We start from the raw sequence: 24,045 nt of genomic DNA, 5'->3' as shown, positions 1-24,045 counted from the left end.
GCAAAAGTACACCTGAAACTGCACTTGGAGTGCAAAGTTGAGTTTCCTTTAGTAAATAACACCCATTCTCACCGCAATCAAAAATTTTACTCCAAATACATCTTTGGCGCAATGAAAAAGGAAGCCACACATTGATGATAATTTAACTTTTTAATCAAAGCACATTCACATGTGCGTTTAGAAAAGGGTTTTACAGCAAACTAACAAATTGTGTGTATCAAAAACAGTCTTTCAGGTAATTCTTGTTTACTTGGTGTTTTTGTGTAAACAGGCATGTATCAAAGCGTAACATACAGAACACAGGAACTTACAAAGTTCAACTTTGAAAAGTGAAGACAATATCAGACATGAGTATGTACAAACTGGGCTGATATTGCCTTCATCACATGGGGTATCACCCCTGGAAAATCCAAATTTGGAAGATGCACACAGTGTGTCAACATGTGCTATCTCCCATCTTGGGGGATCAATGTACATGTTTTGGGGCTGCAACCCCTTCATCTCAGCCACTTTACACAAAACATGTACATTGATCCCCCATGATGGGAGATAGCGCATGTTGACACACTCTGTGCATCTTCCAAATTTGGATGTTCTAAAAATACAAAAGTAGTGGTTTAAAATACAAAAACTAAAACCCTAGCTAGTTTGGGCTGTTTCACACTCTCCCCAAAACATCAATGATGTTCTTCATTTTATTTTTAACATCATTGATGTTTTGTTGTATATTTTCCAAATCCCGATTGCACCCCATTATCTCCCCAATCAGGATCTGGCACTTTCACTGGTAAAATGGGGTTCTTCTTCCACATCACCTACAAAACAAATCAAAAAAACACACCATGTATTAAAAATATGGTGATATACATTGCTGAGCTTACCGGAAGCTGTGTTCTCCGACACTCACCTGTTGTGGTGACAATTTGTCCAACTTCAACGATCTCTCCTTCCTCCTCCTCCTCCTCCTGCTCCTCTGCTTCTGGTTTTGGTATTTGGCCTTCTTTGGGAGGGGTGTGGTCCCTGGTGTCCTCATACTTGCCGAGTCTTCTCTCCCCTATCAGAATGTAAAAAAAGAATAATTAGCACACAGAGGGCAGAATTAGGAATATGAAACATTGCTTGGAAGTGTTGTACAATTGTTTTTTTTGGCCGAGCTCCAAGGTGAGAACATTATTGGGGACACTTTGTTAAGCTAGAATACTTCCCTGCAGAACGATGTTTCTTACGAACGAAAGAAACCATGAACTTGAAAGTGGCCATTTTAAAATGCACAACCTGAAATCAAAGCACATGGAGCAGTATGCAAGAAAGAATAATGATATGAACACACAACTACTTACTTTTTTGAAGAACACGCTTAAACCTTCTGTACTGATCGTGCTCCCTCAGTTTCAGGTCTGACCAGCGTTTTCTCAGTTGATCCTTGGATCGGCGTACCCCAAAATTCTTATGAAGACTCTTCACAACTTTAGTCATGATCTTGGCCTTTCTGATATTAGGGTTTGGGTAAGGTTCATACTTCCCATCATAGTCGGTCCTGTTCAATATGTCCACCATCTCCAACATCTCTCCAAAAGACATATTTGAGGCCTTAAATCTTCTCTTCCTGGATCAGGACGTTTCAGGCTCCGGGCTTTCCTCACCTTCCTCCTCGTTAGTGGAACTGTGATTGCGCACCTGCGTTCTCTCTGCCATGTACTCTCCCCACTGCGCCGAAAGCGAAGGGGCAGGGAATAGTCTAGAAAGAACGTCAGGGGCGGGCGGAGTTTCACGCATGCGCATTGTATATAAAACGCAACACGAGTGTGTCGTCTGTACGATCTGGGAACAGAGTGAGTAAAATTTTGAACTTGGTACATCACTAGACTAGACTGCTTCTGTCTAGGCCGATGTTGGGACAAGATTAGGAGGGTTTTTCATGGCATTATTAGTATTTTAGGGTTTGTCTTGTGTTGTGTCTTGCAGAGAAGATGGATCCATTCCAAAACCCCAATTTTATGGGGCTATTCCTAGAACTGTACAAGGAGATGCCCTGCCTGTGGCAGATTAACAACCAGTTTTATTACGACAGAAGAAAGAGGAAGGCAGCACTGGAGAAACTTCTTTCTTTGGTGCGGATCATGGTCCCCACGGGAGACATGGCCTATGTGACTATGAAAATTGGTGTAATGAAGAGTATATATCTCAGGGAGAGAAAGAAGCACCTGGAGTCCTTGAGATCAGGAGATCCAGATGCCGTTTATTACCCCAGGATGGTTTACTTCCAGAGGCTGCATTTCCTGGTAGACCAGGGGGTACCCAGGCCACCACTCTCCAGTCTTCCTTCAACCCCAGCTGAGGCTTCCAACGTCCAACCTGGGCCTTCCAGGCAGCAACATGTGGTGGGGCCCAGCTTGAGACGGGTATTGCATTGTTGAACATATTTCTTGTGTTACATTTAATGATGTTAACTAGATGTTCTTATTGATCAGTAAGTTGTGATTTAACAAAGTGGTTTACATCTCAATAGACAGTAGTGACCAAATTGATTGGGACGAGAATGAAAAATGCTGGGCTCAGAATGATAGTCTGTTCTATTTGGTAACATTCAATTTGCAAAAGTCATGAGCTAAAAATGGTGTGATTGACGAGCAAAAAAACTAAAAATATGTCCCATTTTCATACACCGGAAGACCTCAGCCAGGGGGAGGCTGTGGCAAGTGGCAGCCAGGAGGTCGACCAATGCCCTCCTTCTCCTCCTCCTGCAACAACTACAGGAGTCCAGCCACAGCCTCGAAGGATGCCTGGAGGGAAGTGCCTAAGGAAGACGAGAGAGTGATGGCCTGGGTTCAGTCTGGTCTGCCAGAAGATGCAGCCTCTTGAAGAACCACATCCTGGGGACATAGATGGCATCTGATTTTCCTGATCTCTAGGACTTCTGGACCAGACTTCTCTCCCTGAGATATGTACTCCTCAGGCCACCAATTTTTCTTATTCTAATTTGTTCATGTCTGCCCTAGGGGCCAAAGGCTGCACCAAAGTAACAAGTTTCTCCAGCGCTGCCTCCCTCTTTTTATTTTATTGAGACCTAAATAAAGTTTTTTTTGGTTTGAAGAAATACTTGCGTATGTGTTTTCCTTCCAAAAGGCCAGTTTATTTGTGAGCAGGCAGGTACATTTCCAAAAAAAAAGTGAAATGAATAACAAGGGGTACCAACACTAAACAACCTCCTGTAGATTAAAAAAGAAAATCTAAAAAATATAATAATGTTGTTGTGGTAAGTTTACACACAAAACACAAAAAAATGGAAAGATGAGCAAACTGTCAAAAAATATGTTTATGAAAAAAAAAAAATGCAGCCAAAAAAGAATAAACAAAATATAAAATTGTGTAGATGTGACGAATTCAAAAATTGTATTGCCGAAATGAGTAAAAAAGAGTCAGGACATACGTTCGGGAGAAGTGTGTGTGACTATGAGCATCAAAAGAAGTTCCTTCTTGCAGCATTGTAAAGAACAAGAGAATGCGCTTCATGAAAGAATTTTTAACATTGCAGCGTGACGAATGTGCTATATCGATTACGAGCAGTAGTTTTACCTAAACGAGCGCTTCCGTGTCGGAATTTGAATGTGAGCATGCGTGGCACCTTGTCCGTTGGAGTAGGCTACCCATGATCGGAGAATGTCCGATCGGAGCATTTTGTCGGAAAATATTTCCGGCAAGTTGGAAAAGTTGGTCCGACAGATATTCCAACGGAAACAGTCCGATGCAGACCACACACAGTCGGAATATCCGACAAAACGCTCCGATCTGACACATTCTGACGGAATCTCCGACCGTGTGTACAAGGGCTATGACTTCCTAATGTGTTTATCCCCAAAGGTGTGCCAAAGCCTTAGTTGGTTGATAGCCAAGAATCTGCACAAAGGGAAATCCTTCCTACTAGTTACCTGGAAGATGGTAACAGAAGCCAGCCTTCTGGGCTAGGAAGCAGTATTGGAAGAAGCATCTGTCCAAGGGAATTGGTCAAAATCAGAAATGGAAAAAGAAAGAACTGCGCTAACCACAAATACCCAAATGTGAGTAGGGTATGTATATGTGCCAGACCCACGATATGGGTCTTAGTGTCTTAATATCTCCAAGACCACCTCCAAAGTATAATGAAAACCATATACAAATAAGTGCAATTTAAATGCAAAAACAAAACATAAATACGTGTCAAGAGTGTGAGTTCCCCATCCATCCGGCCGGTGCACGCTTCTGTTTTGAACCTGCTTTTAACCACTTTCAGACCGGACCATTTTGCTGGTAAATGACCAGAGGTCTTTTTACACTTTGGCACTGCGCTGCTTTAACTGGTAATTGCGCGGTCATGCAATGTTGTACCCAAACAAAATTTGCGTCCTTTTCTTCCCACAAATAGAGCTTTCTTTTGATGGTATTTGATTGCCTCTGCGATTTTTATTTTTTGCGATATAAACGTAAAAAGACCGCAAATTTTGAAAAAAAATGATATTTTCTACTTTTTGTTATTAGAAAAATCCAATAAACTCAATTTTAGTCATACATTTAGGCCAAAATGTATTCAGCCACATGTCTTTGGTAAAAAAAAAGTCAATAATTGTATATTTATTGGTTTGCGCAAAAGTTGTCACATCTACAAACTAAGGTACGTTTTCTGGAATTTACGCAGCTTTTAGTTTACGACTGCCTATCTCATTTCTTGAGGTGCTAAAATGACAGGGCAGTACAAAACCCCCCCAAATGACCCCATTTTGGAAAGTAGACCCCCTAAGGAAATTGATAAGAGGCATGTTGAGCCCATTGAATATTTTATTTTTTTGCCTCAAGCGATTGAATAATGACAAAAAAAAAATTTTTTTTTTTTTTTTACACAAAGTTGTCACTAAATGATATATTGCTCACACATGCTATGGGCGTATGTGAAATGACACCCCAAAATAAATTCTGCTGCTTCTCCTGAGTACGGGGATACCACATATGTGGGACTTTTTGGGAGCCTAGCCGCGTACAGGGCCCCGAAAACCAAGCACCGCCTTCAGGCTTTCTAAGGGCGTAAATTTTTGATTTCACGCCTCACTACCTATTACAGTTTTGAAGGCCATAAAATGCCAAGATGGCACAAAACCCCCACAAATGACCCCATTTTAGAAAGTAGACACCCCAAGCTATTTGCTGAGAGGCATGTTGAGTCCATGGAATATTTTATATTTTGCCACAAGTTGCGGGAAAATTACAAACTTTTTTTTTTTTTTTTTTTTTTTCACAAAGTTGTCACTAAATGATATATTGCTCATGCATGCCATGGGCATATGTGAAATGACACCCCAAAATAAATTCTGCTGCTTCTCCTGAGTACGGGGATACCACATATGTGGGACTTTTTGGGAGCCTAGCCGCGTACGGGGCCCCGAAATCCAAGCACCGCCTTCAGGCTTTCTAAGGGCGTAATTTTTTGAGTTCACTTCTCACTACCTATTACAGTTTTGAAGGCCATAAAATGCCAAGATGGCACAAAACCCCCACAAATGACCCCATTTTAGAAAGTAGACACCCCAAGCTATTTGCTGAGAGGCATGTTGAGTCCATGGAATATTTTATATTTTGCCACAAGTTGCGGGAAAATTACAAACTTTTTTTTTTTTTCACAAAGTTGTCACTAAATGATATATTGCTCACGCATGCCATGGGCATATGTGAAATGACACCCCAAAATAAATTCTGCTGCTTCTCCTGAGTACGGGGATACCACATATGTGGGACTTTTTGGGAGCCTAGCCGCGTACGGGGCCCCAAAAACCAAGCACCGCCTTCAGGCTTTCTAAGGGCGTTACAGTTTTGAAGGCCATAAAATGCCAAGATGGCACAAACCCCCCCCCCCAAATGACCCCATTTTAGAAAGTAGACACCCCTAAATTTAGGGGTACACTAGTGAGACTAGGTAATAAATGGCGGGTGCCCTGAAACTATAAAAAAATAACTAACCAACCAGCGTCACCTGTAACAGTTATATGGTGATCACTGGTGAAAGGGTTAACTAGGGGGCAATCAGGGGGCTTTATGCGGTAGTATATGGGGGTCCCTGGCGCTATAAAAAGCTGCGGCGAACCTAAATACCTACCTGCCTAACTAGCGTCACCTGTGACACTAATACAGCGATCAGAAAAACGATCGCTTATTAGGCTGGGTTCACACTGGAGCGATGCGGGAACGCCACGAATGCGCGGCGGGTTCCCGCATCGCATGCCTCCCGGCGGCAGTTCACACTGCCCTATGCGAACTGCTGGGAGTGTCAGTGAAATGTTAATGACACCCCCAGATCAGTTCGCATATCGCAGTGCGATCTGCAAACTTGGATCGCATGGTGTGAACACCCATGCGATCCGATTCTGCTGCGGACCAAAAAAAGGGTCCCGTGCGAGTTTGCGGCGGGTGCGGCGGGTGCGACACGAATTCAGCCATACTATCTGTATAGCTGAACTCGAATCGCACAGAGATCGGATGTGATTTGCACTGCAGTGCGGTGCGAATCACATCCGTTCTCATAAACCGCTGCAATGTGAACCCAGCCTTAGTGACACTGGCGACGGGGGGTGATCACGGGGTTAAACCTTTATTGGGGGGGTTAGGGGGGTACCTTAGAACTAAAGGGGGCTAACCCTAACTGCCCTAACAGTTATTAGTCACAAATGACACCTGCCGGGTGATCAGGGGGTTAAACCTTTATTAGGTAATAAATGGCGGGTGCCCTGAAACTATAAAAAAATAACTAACCAACCAGCGTCACCTGTAACAGTTATATGGTGATCACTGGTGAAAGGGTTAACTAGGGGGCAATCAGGGGGCTTTATGCGGTAGTATATGGGGGTCCCTAGCGCTATAAAAAGCTGCGGCGAACCTAAATACCTACCTGCCTAACTAGCGTCACCTGTGACACTAATACGGCGATCAGAAAAATGATCGCTTATTAGGCTGGGTTCACACTGGAGCGATGCGGAAACGCCGCGAATCCGCGGCGGGTTCCCGCATCGCATGCCTCCCGGCGGCAGTTCACACTGCCCTATGCGAACTGCTGGGAGTGTCAGTGAAATGTTACTGACACCCCCAGATCAGTTCGCATATCGCAGTGCGATCTGCAAACTCGGATCGCATGGTGTGAACACCCATGCGATCCGATTCTGCTGCGGGCCAAAAAAAGGGTCCCGTGCGAATTTGCGGCGGGTGCGGCGGGTGTGGCGGGTGCGGCGGGTGCGGCGAATGGCTGAACTCGAATCGCACAGAGATCGGATGTGATTTGCACTGCAGTGCGGTGCGAATCACATTCGTTCTCATAAACCGCTGCAATGTGAACCCAGCCTTAGTGACACTGGCGACGGGGGGTGATCACGGGGTTAAACCTTTATTGGGGGGGTTAGGGGGGTACATTAGAACTAAAGGGGGCTAACCCTAACTGCCCTAACAGTTATTACAGTCACAAATGACACCAATGCAAAAAAAAAAAAAAAAAAAAAAAAAAATGACATTGGTGTCACTGTGACTGGGGGGGCAGGGGTAATTGGGGGGGTGATCGGGGGGTAAAGGGGGGGTGTGAGTGTGCCTGGCATGTTCTACTGTGTGTGGGATGTGTTGGTGCAACTCACTGATCCGCTCTCCTCCGTGTCGGAACGAAAAATACCGACACGGAGGAGAGAATACATCACTTCCTCTCCTGTGTTTACATTACAGGAGAGGAAGTGATGTCACCGGGGATTTCCATTCGTCGGGAGCGATCGCGAGGGGGTGGCCATGAATGAATGGCCGTCCCCTCGTCCGGGATCGCTCCCGAACGAAAACCGACCGCCGCAGGCACCGGGCGGGGGCCCGATCGGGCCCCCGACCCGCGGGAGGCAAATCACGTACATGTACGTGCTTATGCCTGCCCGTGCCATTCTGTCGACGTACATCGGCGTGAGGCGGTCGGCAAGTGGTTAAAGTCTTTTATGTAAGTGTACACGTTCGTTTTTGCAAATTAAAGTCTTTTGGTTTTACACTATCTGGAGCCTATGTTTTTCCCTATGTGATACCACGTTGAGTTGGGAGTGATATGTGGAATAACAGCCATAACCCTACCGCGTGAAAGATCCAGGATCGCTTGAGGAGGAATCGCTATCCGGATACTCTTTGACTATTGTCGCCTGTGGTGACCCTCTGTAACGGGGGGTCGCTTGGATCTGGTAAGAAGCCAATTCACTCATTCGGTGTTGGGAAAAGCACAATACATCTTTGGAGAAGATTTCATTTTGTGTACCTATAACTCAGCTGTTTGAAGTTTGTCCTTCACTGCTGCACTCCACTTGAAGCTTTATTTCACTGGTGTTCGTTTACTATATGGACATTTTATTATTATCTTTTTTGACATATAATTATATGGACATTATATAGGGTGTCTCTAAATATAATTTTTTTCTTGATATTTCATTTATGTAAAAAAATTGCAAAAATTTTTTTTCATATTCTATTCTATTTTTTAATTTTTATTTTTAGAGGTATATGCACTGAGTTTGATTTACTCATACTGTGTCTGGGGAACTCACACTCTTGACACGTATTTATGTTTTGTTTTTGCATTTAAATTGCACTTATTTGTATATGGTTTTCATTATACTTTGGAGGTGGTCTTGGAGATATTAAGACACTAAGACCCATATCGTGGGTCTGGCACATATACATACCCTACTCACATTTGGGTATTTGTGGTTAGCGCAGTTCTTTCTTTTTTCTATTTCTGTTTGGTGTATTCTTGGTGTACATTTTGAATTGCAGCTTCCGTTTAATACCATTTGTATTCCGTAGCGCAGTTTCTTCCCCTTTTTTTTTTTTTCCAAATCAGAAATGACCTTGCCCATCAATATTCTAGAGATTCAGCAGCACGCCTGGCCCCGAAGGCCAGGACGCTCAGATTACAGAATTGTCCTGTCAGGATCCAATCTGACAATGCCACAGCAGTGGCCTATATCAATAACCAAGGGGGCACGAGAAGTCGTATGGCCCAGAGAGAGATTAATCATATTCTAACTTGGGCAGAAAACAACATACCTTGCCTATCGACAGTCTTCATTCCAGGAATAGAGAATTGGCAGGTGGACTACTTGAGTCACCAGCAGTTGCTCCCGGGAGAATGGTCTCTACAACCTGACATCTTTCTGACATCTTTCTGACACTATGTCAAAAATGGGTAATTCCGAATGTGGATCTGTTTGCTTCCAGGTTCAACAAAAAAATTTACAATTTTGGGTCAAGGACAAAGGATCTGCTGGCATGCGGAACAGATGCCTTGGTGTTCCAGTGGAATCAGTTTTCACTGATTTATGCATTCCCTCTTGTTCTGCTGCTTCCGCGACTTCTTTGCAGGATCAAGCAGGAAGGGAAGGCAGTGATTCTTGTGGCCCAGGAGATCTTGGTTAGCAGAGATCGTAAAGATGGCGGTAGGGGACCCATGGACCTTACCGCCATGGCCAGACCTTCTCTCGCAAGGTTCGGTATTCCATCCTACCTTACATAGTTACATAGTTAGTCAGGTTGAAAAAAGACACAAGTCCATCCAGTTCAACCTTAAAAACAAATAAATAAAATAAAAAATCATCGTACAATCCAAATACCCAATTTTATGCCCACAATTGATCCAGAGCAAGGCGAAAAAAAACCCCAGCAGAGCATGCTCCAATTTGCTACAGCAGGGGAAAAAAATTCCTTCCTGATCCCCCAAGAGGCGATCGGATTTGACCTGGATCAACTTTACCTATGTTAGTACCCAGTTATATTATGTACATTCAGGAAAGTATCCAGGTCTTTTTTAAAGCAATCTACTGAGCTGGCCAGAACCACCTCTGGCGGGAGTCTATTCCACATTTTCACAGCTCTAACTGTGAAGAAACCTTTCCGTACTTGAAGATGAAATCTCTTTTCCTCTAGACGTAAAGAGTGCCCCCTTGTCCTCTGTGTTGACCGTACAGAGAACAACTCAACACCAAGTTCACTATATGGACCCCTAATATATTTGAACATGTTGATCATATCCTCCCTTATTCTCCTCTTCTCAAGAACGCTAAACGCTAAATTTAACGGTTTGGCTATTGAGACCCACATTCTGAAGAAGCAAGGCGGTGAGGTTCAGTGTTGTCTGGTTAATGCAAGAAAGCCGGCCTCCAGAGTCATATATTATAGAGTCTGGAAGTCCTGGTGTGAATACAGGGGTTGGCACCCCAGGAAATATGTCATAGGTAGAATCCTTGACTTTCTACAGATAGGATTAGAAATTAAGCTGGCCTTGAGTACTATCAAGGGTCAGGTTTCGGCTTTATTGGTATTATTTCAGCGACCACTTGTTTCGCACTCTTTGGTTCGTAGCTTTATTCTGGGGGTAACGTGGCTTAATCCTCCGGTTAGGTTTCCCCTGAATTCTTGGGGCTTGAATTTAGTCCTGTTGGCATCATTACAGAAACAGCCTTTTGAGCTGATACAACATATTCCCTTGGTCCTTTTGACAAGGAAACTAGTTTTTCTGGTAGCGATAACTTCTGCAAGAAGGGTATCAGAGTTGGCTGCTCTTTCTTGTAAAGAGCCATATTTATTTATGCACAAGGATAAGGTTGTATTGCGTCCTCATCCTAATTTTCTACCAAAGGTAGTATCAGGTTTTAATTTAAACCAGCATATTGTTCTACCTTCATTTTTCCCAGAACCCTGTTCTGCGGAAGAAAAGTCATTACATTCTCTTGATGCGGTGAGAGCAGTCAAGGACTACTTAAAGGCGACTGCTTGGATTAGAAAAACTGATGTTTTGTATATGTTGCCTGAAGGTCCTAAGAGAGGACAGGCAGCATCGAAATCTACTATTTCTAAATGGATTCGTCAAGTGATTGTTCAAGCTTATGGTTTAAAGAGAAAAGTTCCACCTTTTCATAATAAAACGTACTCCACCAGGGCTGTTAGTACTTTCTGGCAGTGCATCACCAAGCTTCCATGGCACAATTCTGCAAGGAGAAACTTGGTCTTCAGTCCATACATTTACCAGATTCTATCAAGTAGATGTAAAAGGCCATGAGGATATCGTCTTTGGATGCAGTGTGCTGCAGGCAGCAGAAGTCCTCTGGTCTATTGGTGCCCTACTTTTGTTGTGTCTCCCTCCCTTCAGTTGGCATTGCTATGGAACATCCCACATAGTAACTACTATGGCTCTGTGTCCCGTGATGTATGATAAGAAAATAGGATTTTTATAACAGCTTACCTGTAAAAAATCCTTTTCTTTGAAGTACATCATGGGACACAGAGGTCCCTCCCTTCTTTCTGGTATACACGTGTATTGCTTTGCTACAAAAACTGAGGTACTCTCAGTAGTGAGAGGGGTTATATAGGGAGTGGAATTCCTGTCTTAGGGTGTGCCAGTGTCCATCACCTGAAGGTGGCCTATGACCCACATAGTAACTACTATGGCTCTGTGTCCCATGATGTACTTCAACAGGGGGTGGACATATATACAGGTTTGTGTGTGGGGGGCTGACATATATACAGGTGCGTGTGAGGGGGGCTGACGTTTATACAGGTGTGTGTGAGAGGAGCTGACATATATACAGGTATGTGTGAGGGGGGCTGACATATATACAGGTGTGAGGGGGACTGACATATATACAGGTGTGAGGGGGGCTGACATATATACAGGTGTGAGGGGGCTGGCATATATACAGCAGTGAAGGGGGCTGGCATATATACAGCAGTGAAGGGGGCTGACATATATACAGGAGTGAAGGGGGCTGACATATATACAGGTGTGAAAGGGGGATAGCATATATACAGGTGTGTGTGGGGGCTAGCATATATACAGGTGTATGAGGGGGGCTGACATATATACAGGTGTGAGGGGGCTGGCATATATACAGCAGTGAAGGGGGCTGACATATATACAGATGTGAAAGGGGAATAGCATATATACAGGTGTGTGTGGGGGCTAGCATATATACAGGTGTATGAGGGGGGCTGACATATATACAGGAATGAAGGGGCTGACATATATACAGGAGTGAAGGGGGCTGACATATATACAGGTGTGTGTGGGGGATAGCATATATACAGGTGTGTGTGGGGGCTAGCATATATACAGGTGTATGAGGGGGGCTGACATTTATACAGGTGCGTGTGAGGGGGGCTGACATTTATACAGGTGTGTGTGAGGGGGGCTGACATATATACAGGTGTGGGGGGGGGGCTGACATATATACAGGTCTGAAAGGGGGCTAGCATATATATATATATATATATATATATATATATATATATATATATATATATAGGTGTGAAGGGGGCTGACATATATACAGGTCTGAAAAGGGGCTAGCATATATACAGAGGTGTGTGTGTGTGTGGCTAAAATATATACAGGTGTGTGTGGGAGGGGGCTGACATTTATACAAGTGTGTGTGAGGGGGACTGACATATATACAGGTGTGAGGGGGGCTGACATATATACAGGTGTGGGGGGGCTGAAATTTATACAGGTGTGGGGGGGGGTCTGACATATATACAGGTGTATGGGGGGCTGACATATATACGGGTGTGAGGGAAGCTGAAATCTATACAGGTGTGAGGGAAGCTGAAATCTATACAGGTGTGAGGGGTGCTGACATATATACAGGTGTGAGGGGGCTTAAATATATACAGGTGTGAAGGGGGCTGAAATATATACAGGTGTGAAGGGGGCTGACATATATACAGGTGTGTGTGGGGCTGACATATATACATGTGTGAAGGGGTGAAGGGGGCTGAAATATATACAGGTGTGAAGGGCGCTGACATATATACAGGAGTGAAGGGGCTCACATATATACAGGTGTGAATGGGGGCTAGCATATATACAGGTGTGTGTGTGGGGGGGCTAGCATATATACAAGTGTGTGTTGGGGGCTAAAATATATACAGGTGTGTGGGGGGGCTGACATTTATACAGGCGTGTGTGATGAGGGGGGCTGACATATATACAGGTGTGTATGAGGGGGGCTGACATATATACAGGCTTGAGGGGGTCTGACATATATACAGGTATGGGGGGGCTGACATATATACAGGTGTGAGGGGGGCTGATATATATATATATATGTGTGTGTGTGTGGGGGGGCTGACATATATACAGGTGTGAGTGGGGGGCTGACATATATCTATAGGTGTGAGGGGGACTGACATATATATATATATATATATATATAGGTGTGAGGGGGCTGACATATATACAGGTGAGGGGGGCTGAAATATATATAGGTGTGAGGGGGGCTGATATATATATATATATATATAGGTGTGTGTGGGGGCTGACATATATACAGGTGTGAGTGGGGGGGCTGACATATATATATATATATATATATATATATATATATAGGTGTGAGGGGGGCTGACATATATATATATAGGTGTGGGGGGCTGACATATATACGGGTGCAAGGGGGGCTGACATATATACAGGTGTGAGGGGGGCTGATATATATATATACAGGTGTGAGGGGGGGCTGACATATATGAAGGTGTGAGTGGGGGGGCTGACATATATACAGGTGTGAGTGGGGGGGCTGACATATATTTAGATGTGAAGGGGGCTGACATATATACAGGTATGAAGGGGGCTAGAATATATACAGGTGTGTGTGTGAGGGGGATAAAATATATACAGGTGTGTGTGTGTAAGGGGGGCTGACATATATACAGGTGTGTGTGAGGGTGGGCTGACATTTATACAGATGTGAGGGGGGCTGACATATATACAGGTGTGTGTGAGGGTGGGCTGATATTTATACAGGTGTGTGAGGGGGTGCTGACATATATACAGGTGAGAGGGGGGCTGACATATATACATGCGTGAGGGAGGGCTGACATAAATACATGTGTGAGGGGGGCTGAGTGCATACAGGTGGGGTGGCGGTGTGGGGATTCGGTGGGATGGCCCATGGGCAAGCCCCGGGGAATGTTGGTGGTCAGGTTTAAGGATGTTCGCACGCTCCACGTGCAGAGCCCGCCAGGAAGTCGGCACATCGCTAATCACAGGCAGCGAGACATTTCCCGATCTCTGCAGCCGCACATCGGGAAATGTCTCACTGCCTGTGATTAGCGCAGCGCCAACTTCCTGGGGGGCTCTTCACGTGGAGTGTGCGACTACGCTCATCCTTAGGTTCAGGGGGGGCCCAGGCCTAAAGCTGTGTAAGGGGCCAAAAAATTTCTGATAGCTGCCCTGCATGTTCATGTTTTGTAGTATGGTAGTATCTATTGGCAGCTTTTCCCTGCCAAAACAAAACACAGGAAAAACCCGAACACTTTACTAACCGAAGTCTACTATCTATTTTTACAGAAAAGTCCGTTGCAACGGTTCTAGGACTCCATCCGCTTGAGAACACTTACGTCATGTGCATAAACTTAGCAGCGTTGAGGTGAGGAGAGTGTGAAGTGTCGCGAGATTTGGATGCGGAAGCGGCAGCTGGGAGGAGAGCTGCAGGCAGGGTGCGCCCAGGACTGAGAAGGAGCTCCGAGTATTGGGAGCCGAGGACTAGAAGAGGGAGAGCGGTGCATGGACCTGGAGGGGAGCGCGGACTGCACGGCCCGGAGAGTGAGTCCGCATGACACACAATTCCCACACACAGCTCTGTTTATGTCTTCTGTCCCATTCACACGTGTCCCAGCCTTTCCTCATTCCCCACACTACTACAGCACTCCTCCCTTCCCTGTGATAGTGCCAGTGCTGGCTACTGATACTGGGGGAATTCCTCCTACTACTCCTGTGGGGCTGACTTTTCTGTATATCTCTGTCATTATATAATTTTCCTAGGACAAACAGGATTTTGTTTGGTGATACTGTCTTGGAAAAAGGAGGAAAAAATAAAAATACGTATGTGTTTTCATGTAATCCTAAATAGAAAAAATATTTATTTTTTTACAAGATTTAGACCCCTTTCACACTGGCGGTGCAGGCGTTAGTGGTAAAGCGCCACTAGTTTCAGCTGTGCTTTACTGCTGTTATAGCGGTGCTTTTTGGCGCTAGCGGGACACTTAACCCCCCCGCTAGCAGCCGAAGAAAGGGTTATTGGTGCCCGTGTTATGGTGATGCCCATTCATTTCAATGGGCATGGCTTTTTGGGAGCGGCGTATACAGCATTCCCACACCGCCCCAAAGACAGGGCCTGCAGGACTCTTTTTTTTTTTTTTTTTTTTTTTTTTTTTTTTTTTTTTTTTTTACCCATCCCGCAAGCGCGCTGCCCAAGTGTGAAAGCACTCGGGCTTTAACACTGGGGTGGCTTGAGAGGCAATTTGCAGGCGTTATTTTTAGCGCTAAAACATCTGAAAAGTGCAACGGTGTGAAAGGGGTCTACAAAGCAGTGGTCTCGAAACTGCAACCCGTTGCTTTTTATTTGGCCCTTGGGGCACTATTAGACCCCTTTCACACATTAATTTCAAGTGGTAATTTCACACTGGGGTGGTGCAAAAAGTTCTGCAATTAGCATCTTTGGGGCATGTTTGGAGCACATTTAAAAAAAAAAAAAAAAAAAAAAGCGCCAGTTTTCCTCTCGATGGGCAGAGTTCCATTGACTGGGCACAATAAGTCCCAATGGCACCAACAATTGGAACCAATAATGGGATATTTATTTTTCGCCCACTGATGTTAGGACCTTTTCTACTCTCAATGGCCACAGTCTGGCCCCCCTAAAATCTGAAGAACAGTAAACCTGCCCTTTGTTTTGATAGATTTTTTTGTTTAGAAAGCAGTTGTCCACTTATGAACTAAAGGGGGCCTCCAGTCTGACCCCTGACATAACCAAAGGGCTACACATAATGTTCATTATATGTAGTACTTGAGAGGAAATGAGGGTCACTGAGTGTGTACATGCTATGTTTTTGGCTGGGAATACCTGCAGAAGACAATCTGAAACTGGGAACAGGTTACATGGGGCTGGTAAAGATCAATGTTTTTATCCCTAACCATTGTTCCTACTACAGACCACTGAGAGCCACATGCCATATACCAAAGAGGTTGGGCACCAAAGCTTTAAAGCTCAACTCTGTCCACAATAACTAACCCCTTGGCGCCGGCTCCCACCACCCCTTTAAGGACTTTAGAATGCTGAGAAACGGGGAGGGGGCTTTTGGCCAAGTGTCCACCATAATTGGCTGTCAGTCGTCACATGATTACAAAACTCCTGATCTCGAGCAGCGATCTGGAGGTTTCCGTTGGCCGACAGTCACTGCCAGGAGTGCGCACATTCTCCGCTCAACGCTATTGCATGTAAATATGTGACCGCTTAGAGCCAAGAGGCAGCATATCTACGTGCGATCTGCACCAACAGGTTCAAGTGGCACTAAACCCAAAAATGTAATCTATTCCATTTCTCTTACATTCACTGACTGACACAGCTCCTTTTTATTTTAGACCAGGGGCGCCCAACTTTTTGAAGCACGAGGGCCGCTTAAGCAACTTGGTAACCGGTCGCGGGGCACAATGAGCAGACAGGGGCACAGCCCACTTTACTCTATTGGCCTGCCAAACCGATCTGCCCAGATGGAAGGGGACTGATCCTTCTGTTTTTTTTTTTTTTTTTTTTAGTGGATCGAATTAGAGGTAGGTGGGTGTAAATGGCCATAAGTCTGTTTACATCTGTGGCTCAATAGAGGTGAACAAAGGAACCAATTGGGTCTGACTCATTGTGTCAAATGGGCCTAAGGCTGCTTTCACACTGCTGTGGTATACCTACACCGAGGGTGCAGCGCAGTTCACCTGTCGCTTTCCTGCAGGTTAGCTGCACTTAGACTTCTATTATAACCTGCATAACCACAGTGTGCCGGGCCAGCAGCCACCCCGTATTGATTGGAGAGTGGGTCTGTGATGGAATGTCCCCAGCTCACCCGGAATGGTAAGTAAAGCTCTCCCTGCCTCTGTGTGGCTGAGCAGCTGGGAATTCCCTGGGAGATGGATTCGGGGGTCCCTCACCTCCCTCTCTTCTCTCCCTGTCCCTATCTTCCCTCCCCACCTCCCCCATGGGGGATGCTGCATGGGCTGCTGAGCGGCGTGTGTGCCACAGACAGGGGTCCCCTGGGGGGAGGGGGGGGCTGCGCTGGGTAGCTGTGCCCTGGGTGTCTGTTGTCTCTCCCCTGGGTGTCTGGAGGTCTGTTCATGCTGATCGCTGTAGCGCTGTCTGCCGCCATTTTCTCTGCCTTTTTTTTCACTGTCCCTCTCTGTATACAGTTGTTTGGCAGCCATGTTTGGTGTGACCAGGGAGAAGCATGGTCAGGAACCATTTTAGTGTACTTCGGCGGCCATTTTCCCTGTGATTATGTCCTTTATACTGGACACTCGGTGGCCATTTTGTTGTAGCCCAGCGCAGTTTTTAAGCCCAGTGCTGATCCCTGAGGCTCAGAACAGAGCGGCTTCCTCTCAGACACCTGGGAGCCGACACAGGCACTACTAGTTGGATGGCGCAGAACTCTGTCAGGGTGGTGAGTCCTGCAGTGGGGGCCCCTCAGCCTGCAGCAGTTAGGAGGGGGACTATTCACCTGTTCTAAGTCCCCAGCAGGTGGCAGACAGGGTGGGTCAGCATGGCTTCAGAAACTGGTGTTTCTTCCCCTGAACTCCAGGCAATTGCAACTGGTTCGCCTGGAAACAGTGTAGTGCATCTGGACGCTCTGCCAGAGGTCCTTGACGTGTTCGTTGCCAGGATGGAGGCGGTACGTGGGTGCAAATGTGGTAAAAAAAGGCCCCTGCCCCCCCCCCCCCCCCCCCCCCTCCAAGGAGAGCTCTGATCCAGACTCGGGCCCCACTGAGACTGGCGGCTCCTGCTTTGTCGTTTCAGATGACGCTGACCAGGACCGATCGGACAGTGAGGATGAGTCCCCGTCCGGGTCCGTGTGTGACAAAGCGCTAGTTGGAGCACTTATCACAGCTTTGCGTGATACCCTGAAGATTCAGGATACAGCAGATTCCTCTGCTGATGTAGCGGCCCCTTTTGGGTCCCGTAAGCCAGCCTGTGCACCTAAGGTGTTTCTGTATCTGACTTATTTCGATAAGTTCATATACAAGGAATGGGGTAGACCACAACGGACCTTTTCGGTCACAAAATATATGGCAGTGCTTTACCCCTTTTTGAGGGGAGCCGCCTTAAAAATGGTCTGCTCCTCCGGTCGTGGACCCCCCTGTATCCAGATTAAATAAATTAACCACTATCCCGGTAGAGGGGACTCCTGCATTTAAGGACCTCATGGACAGGAAGGCTGAGGCAGTGGCCCGTTCCTTGTTTACGGTGGGGTTAGTGATGCGACGAGTACTGGCCTCCGCACTGGTGTCACAGACACTTACTGAGTGGGCAAAACTTTTGCACCGCGAATTGGGGGAGCAACAGGTTTCTCCTGTCTGCGTAGAACTAGCAGACCAGTTAGTGCAAGGTCTTAAGTACGTTTGACGCGGCCCAGGATACGCTACTTGTGCTAATCAGGGCTTCAGTGTCAGCAGTGGTGCTGAGGTGCCTGATATGGCTAAAATGCTGGTCTGCGGACCAGGCATCTAAAAAAGCCCTGACAGATCTACTACCCTTCCTTGGTAAATGGATCTTTGGAGCCTCGTTGGATGACATCATTAATGCCACAGGTGGGAAGAGTACCTTACTCCCACAGGCCAGGAAGGCTAAGGAGCCACGCCGTAGGCAAGGGCCCTCATTCTCCGCTCACAATGGGTACGGTAAGGGACCTGCTAAGTCATGGGGTGATAGTACCTTTTCCCGAAAGATTCCAGGGGTTCTACCCCAATCTGTTTGTAGTTCCAAAAAAGAAGGGGTATTTCCAAGCCCTCAATTGCTTTGTGAAAGTAGAGGTTCAGAATGGAATCGGTTCGCTCAGTAGTCACTGCACTCCATCAAGGGGACTTCCTGGTGTCCTTGGACATCCAGGATGCATACCTGCACATCCCCCTATGCCTCCGGCATCAGAGGTTTCTGTGATTTTCAGTTGGGGACGCCCACTACGAGTTTGTAGCTTTCCCTTTTGGCTTGGCATCAGCCCCTGAGTCTTTACCAACGTATTGGCTCCGGTTCTGGCATTGCTGTGACAACGTGGAATCGCGATCGTAGGTTACCTGGACGATCTCCTCCTGAGAGCATCTTCCGCCCCAGAATTAAAGGAGGATGTGGCGATCACCATGCAGACCCTGCAGGAATTTGAGTGGCTGTTGAACCTAAAAAAGTCGGTACTTCTACCGACTCAACGACTGGAGTACCTAGGCTCACTGCTGGACTCCATGGAAGCGAGAGTTTCTCCCTCCAGACAAGCTGCAGACTCTCAGACCCGCGGTAAAACTGTTGATGAACCGCAGTTGGTCGTCGCTACACTTCTGCATGCGAGTCCTGGGGCTCATGGTGGCCTCCTTTGAGGCAGTGCCATACGCCCAGTTTCACACCAGAGTCTTGCAGAAGGAGATCTTCACGAAATGGGACACATCTCCGTTATACCTGGATCAGCAGATTCAGGTGAGCCAGTTAGTCAGGGACTCCCTACTCTGGTGGCTGAGATCTCCGGCACTTTGGTCCGGGAAGTTGTTCCTACCTCTACATTGGACAATGATCACAACAAACGCCAGCCTGACCGGCTGGGGTGGAGTACTGGGAGTTCAGTCGACCCAGGGCCTCTGGTCGGGGGAGGAATCAAAGTTGCCGATCAATGTGCTTGAGCTACGAGCGATCAGGCTATGCCTTTCCACATGGTCGATGAGACTTCGAGGGCGTCCGATCAGGATCCAGTTTGACAACGCCACAGTGGTGGCATATGTCAATCGTCAAGGAGGAACAAGAAGCTCGGCCGCAGCACGGGAGGCCGCTCACATCCTTCAGTGGGCAGAGCGACATGTACCGGCCCTATCGGCCATTTACATCCTGGGAGTGGAGAACTGGCAGGCGGACTACCTAAGTCACCAGATGCTGGACCCAGGAGAATGGGCATGCATCTGGAGGTGTTCAGGCTACTGTGCCTGCGATAGTGCACTCCGGACGTGGATTTCCTGGCTTCCCATCTCAATCGGAAGGTGCTGAGATTTGTGCCCAGGACAAGTGATCCTTGGGCAGATGCATCAGATGCGCTGGTGGCTGCGTGGGGTCAGTACTAACTGATCTATGCCTTTCCTCCGCTGAAACTACTACCATGTCTGCTCCGCAGAGTGGAGACCGAGAGGATGCTAGTAATTCTGATTGGCCCAGATTGGCCTCAGCGTCCCTGGTACGCTGACCTAGTGCGTTTGGTGGCGGAAGCTCCCTGGCAACTGCCGTTACGAGAGGACCTTCTGTCTCAAGGTCCGATTCTCCATCCTGCTTTACCATCGCTGGTTTTAACAGCATGGCTGTTGAGAGCCAGGTGCTAAGGAGCTGGGGCCTTTCCGACTCGGTGATTTCAACTATGTTGAGAGCACGAAAATCTTCTTCTCGGAAGATATATAATCGTACCTGGAAGGCCTACATCTCTGTGTGAGGAGACAGGATGGCGTCCGCGCTCCTATTCCATATCCAGGATCTTGCTGTTTCTACAGCGTGGAGTAGACCAGAAATTGGCTTTAAGCACCATTTTAAAGGACAAATATCAGCCTCGGCTGTCTTTTTTTTATTTATTTTTTTTATTTTTTATTTTTTCAGCGACCCCTGGTGTCTCACTCTCTAGTGAGCACCTTTTTATTCAGGGGGTTCGGCGTGTAGTTCCTCTGGTGCGTCCACCGCTGCACCTGTGGGATCTGAACCTGGTGTTATCGGTGCTTCAGAAACCGCCGTTTGAGAATATCAGAGAAATTCGCTCTGTTGACTCTCTCAGAAAGTGGTCTTTCTAGTGGCCATTACATCGGCCAGGAGGGTGGAGGTGGCCCTTTATTCCCTGGACATGGTCTGGGCTCTAAGGGTGTATTTGTCTGCCATGGCTCCTTTTTCAGAAGTCGGACTCTGTTTGTTTCGGTAGCTGGTCCGAAAAAAGGCATGGCAGTCTCGTCGGTCACCATTTCCAGTTGGATCACACTGTTTGTGATACAAGCCTATGCCTTGAAGGGGCAGGTGCCCCCCTTTCCTGTCACGGCCCATTCCAATACGACAATTGGAACTTCTGAGGCCTTCCGACATCAAGCGTCTGTTGCCCAAATGTGTAAGGTGGCGACTTGGTCGCCAGTTCACACTTTTACAAAATTCTACAAGGTAGACGTCAGTGCATCGGCTGCCTGTTTTAGCCGCAAAGTTTTGCAGGCGGCCGTGTAATTTTGCAATTGCACTTATTTTTTTCTGGTTCTTGATAAGAAACAATTACCTTTTTAAAGAGGAAGTAAACCCTCATGAGTTTACTTCCTCTTTCATTCCCTGCAAAGGTAAAGCATAATGGACTACTATGCATCACTTACCTGACACAGGATCCAGCGATGTCACCGATGTACCCTGTAGTCCGGCGCATCCATCTTCTCGGTGGGCATAGCGGCTCCGCCGCTGTCATTAGGCGAAGCCACAATGACGTCACTCCCGCGCATGCGCGCGAGAGCCATATCGCCGTTGACGAGTGCCGCGCTCAGTGCACCTGCGCACCGCTGACAGCGGAGCCTGTCTTTCGGCAAATATCTCCTAAACCATGTAGGTTTAGGAGATATTTCTTGGACCTACAGGTAAGCCTTAATCTAGGCTTACCTGTAGGTCAAAATGTGTTGTAAGGGTTTACAACCACTTTAAGTATAATGCACTGTTGCATTGTTCCCGCAAGTTCTGATGCGTTTAGATAAGGTGGTGACTCCCTTGTTAGGGAGTACTTCTGTTTTGTGGGTGACGTTTTTATGCTGTTTCCCACCCCTCGTTATGACACTGCTTGGGGACGTCCCAATGGTCTAAAGTAAAGGAGCTGTGTCAGTCAGTGATCTACAGAGAAAAGGATTTTATGGTGAGTACAAAAATCCTATTTTTACGAATTCTTAGGTGTGACGGCTGCATTTGTGTGTGTGTGTGTGTGTTGTGTTTTTTTTATTTTTTTTTATCTGTATTTTGCTCATTGCAAGAATTAGGGATGCACCGAATGGGTTTTTTGGTGCCGAAACCGATACCGAAAATAAATACACTAGGCCGAAAACCGATACCGAAAACAGCACCGATACCGAAAATGACTGTTTTTAAAAAATATTTTTATACAGGAGGTGGTCAGAGACTGGGGACACGGTACAGGAGGTGGTCAGAGACTGTGGACACGGTACAGCCTGTGTGTCCCCTTTTGTTGCAGCCTGTGTAGGGAAGAGAGCCACCTCCGCCGCCTGTTTGATCACAGCGCCGGGAACATCACAGCTTTCATTTCAATAGCTGTGTGTTCCTGGCCGCGTGCCGTCACACGCAGCCCCTCCCCCTTGTCCGAGCACTTTGATAGACAGATCATCCATCCAATCCTGCGGATGATCTGTCTGAGTGCCCGGACAAGGGGGAGGGGCTGCGGGTGATGGCGCGCGGCCGGGAACACACAGCTATTGAAATGAAAGCTGTGATGTTCCCGGCGCTGTGATCAAACAAGCGGCGGAGGCGGCTCTCCTGCGCTATACACCTCCCATGATGGGCGTCACCAGGGCGGGGGGCGGAGCCCCACCCCCACCCAGGCCACGCCCCATTTTCAGCTCCATTATCGGCCGTTTTTCTCTTTCGGCAAATTGCCGAAAAGGGCATTTTTGGCCGATATGTTTCGGCGGCTGAAATTTCGGTGCATCACTAGCGAGAATGTTTGCATAATATAAGGGCATGGAACATCAATACCATGTCAGTCGTGCATTCCCCTCTAACCTCTCACCGTTCGCGCGGTGTTTCCCAGGAAGGAAAGACGAGGATAAGCCGACTCTGTAGATAGCTGCGTAGCAACGCCCTGATGACAGAAACGTGTCAGGACATTGCTGCGCATAATATAATTTAGTATAATTTTATAATAGTATAATTTTGAGGGTATTTACATCCAAATCAGGTGAACGGTGTAGGAATTACAACAGTTTGTATATGTGCCTCCCACTGACTTTTCAATACTTGGTTGCAAATCCTTTGCAGTCAATAACAGCCTGAAGTATGGAATGCATAGACATCACCAGATACTAGGTTTCATCCCTGGTGATACTCTGCCAGGCCTCTACTGCAACTGTCTTCAGTTCCTGCTTGGGGCATTTTCCCTTCAGTTTTGTCTTCAGCAAGTGAAATGAATGCTCAATCGGATTCAGGTCAGGTTATTGACTTGGCTATTGCATAACATTCCACTTCTTTCCCTTAAAAAAAACCTCTTTGGTTGCTTTCGCGGTATGCTTCGGGTCATTGTCTATCTGCACTGTGAAGTGCCGTCCAATGAGTTATGAAGCATTTTGCTGATTATGAGCAGATATTGCCCGAAACGCTTCAGAATTCCTCCTGCTTTTGTCAGCAGCCACATCATCGATTTATTACAAGAGAACCAGTTCCATTGGCAGCCATACATGCCCATGCTTCACTGATGAGGTGGTATGCTTTGGATCATGAGCAGTTCCTTTCCTTCTCCATACACTTCCCATCACTCTGGTACAAGTTGATCTTGGTCTCGTATGTCCATAGGATGTTGTTCCTGAACTGTGAAGGCTTTTTTTAGATGTTGTTTAGAGTTTGCCAATCTGGCCTTCCTGTTTTTGAGGCTCACCAATGGTTTACATCTTGTGGTGAACCCTCTCTATTCACTCTGGTGAAGTCTTCTCCTTGATTGTTGACTTTGACACACATATACCTTGTTGATTGTTGACACACAAAAAGATTAGAATTGTGTCGATGTCCCAATATTTATGGACCTGACTATATGACTCGGCCCCGCCCCCCAGTGCCTGGGTCTTTGGATTTGATTGACAGGAGTGGGAGCCAATGGCTGCGCTGCTATCAATCCATCCAGTCAGGACCCGAGACACCGGCTTTTGCTGGTGTGCTCAACCCCGGGACGAGAGATAGGGTACAGGTAAGTAAAACGGGGGCTGCAGCATTACAGGAGATTTTTCTCCTCAATAGAATG

The 24,045-nt window shown here is 46.6% G+C and overlaps 2 protein-coding genes across 2 annotated transcripts in view; one reads left to right on the top strand and one right to left on the bottom strand.

Annotated features, from left to right (window-relative positions):
* Positions 1-562: 562 nt before the first annotated feature.
* On the bottom strand, positions 563-2,175 carry LOC143984355 (uncharacterized). The gene is made up of 3 exons (XM_077484586.1): positions 1,341-2,175; positions 908-1,054; positions 563-815 (listed from the first exon to the last, which is right to left on the bottom strand). Exons 1-3 carry the CDS (start codon positions 1,579-1,581, stop codon positions 766-768), a joined length of 438 nt encoding a protein of 145 aa, XP_077340712.1. The 5' UTR covers positions 1,582-2,175; the 3' UTR covers positions 563-765.
* Positions 2,176-14,467: 12,292 nt separating this feature from the next.
* The window catches only part of LOC143982676 (GTPase NRas), a 61,572-nt gene continuing 51,994 nt past the window's right edge, over positions 14,468-24,045 (top strand). Inside the window, exon 1 of the mRNA XM_077481596.1 lies at positions 14,468-14,623. The gene's annotated coding sequence lies outside the window, so the exon portion shown is untranslated. The remainder of the gene's footprint in view (positions 14,624-24,045) is intronic.

Source organism: Lithobates pipiens, unplaced genomic scaffold (genome assembly GCF_037356315.1).
Source record: "Lithobates pipiens isolate NorthernLeopardFrog02 unplaced genomic scaffold, aLitPip1_a1.2 Scaffold_16, whole genome shotgun sequence".
In the NCBI taxonomy this organism is placed as follows: Eukaryota; Metazoa; Chordata; class Amphibia; order Anura; family Ranidae; genus Lithobates; species Lithobates pipiens.
The sequence above is the reverse complement of the archived record's forward strand: the minus strand, read 5'-3'. Positions and strand labels throughout refer to the sequence as shown.

Bases quoted from the DNA above. Each gene is read 5' to 3' on its own strand.
- LOC143984355 (XM_077484586.1), bottom strand. From the start codon at position 1,581: ATGTCTTTTGGAGAGATGTTGGAGATGGTGGACATATTGAACAGGACC. The intron at 1,055-1,340 runs GTAAGTAGTTGT...ACATTCTGATAG, and splicing joins TAAGCGTGTTCTTCAAAAAA to GGGAGAGAAGACTCGGCAAG. The intron at 816-907 runs GTGAGTGTCGGA...TTTGTTTTGTAG, and splicing joins ACAAATTGTCACCACAACAG to GTGATGTGGAAGAAGAACCC.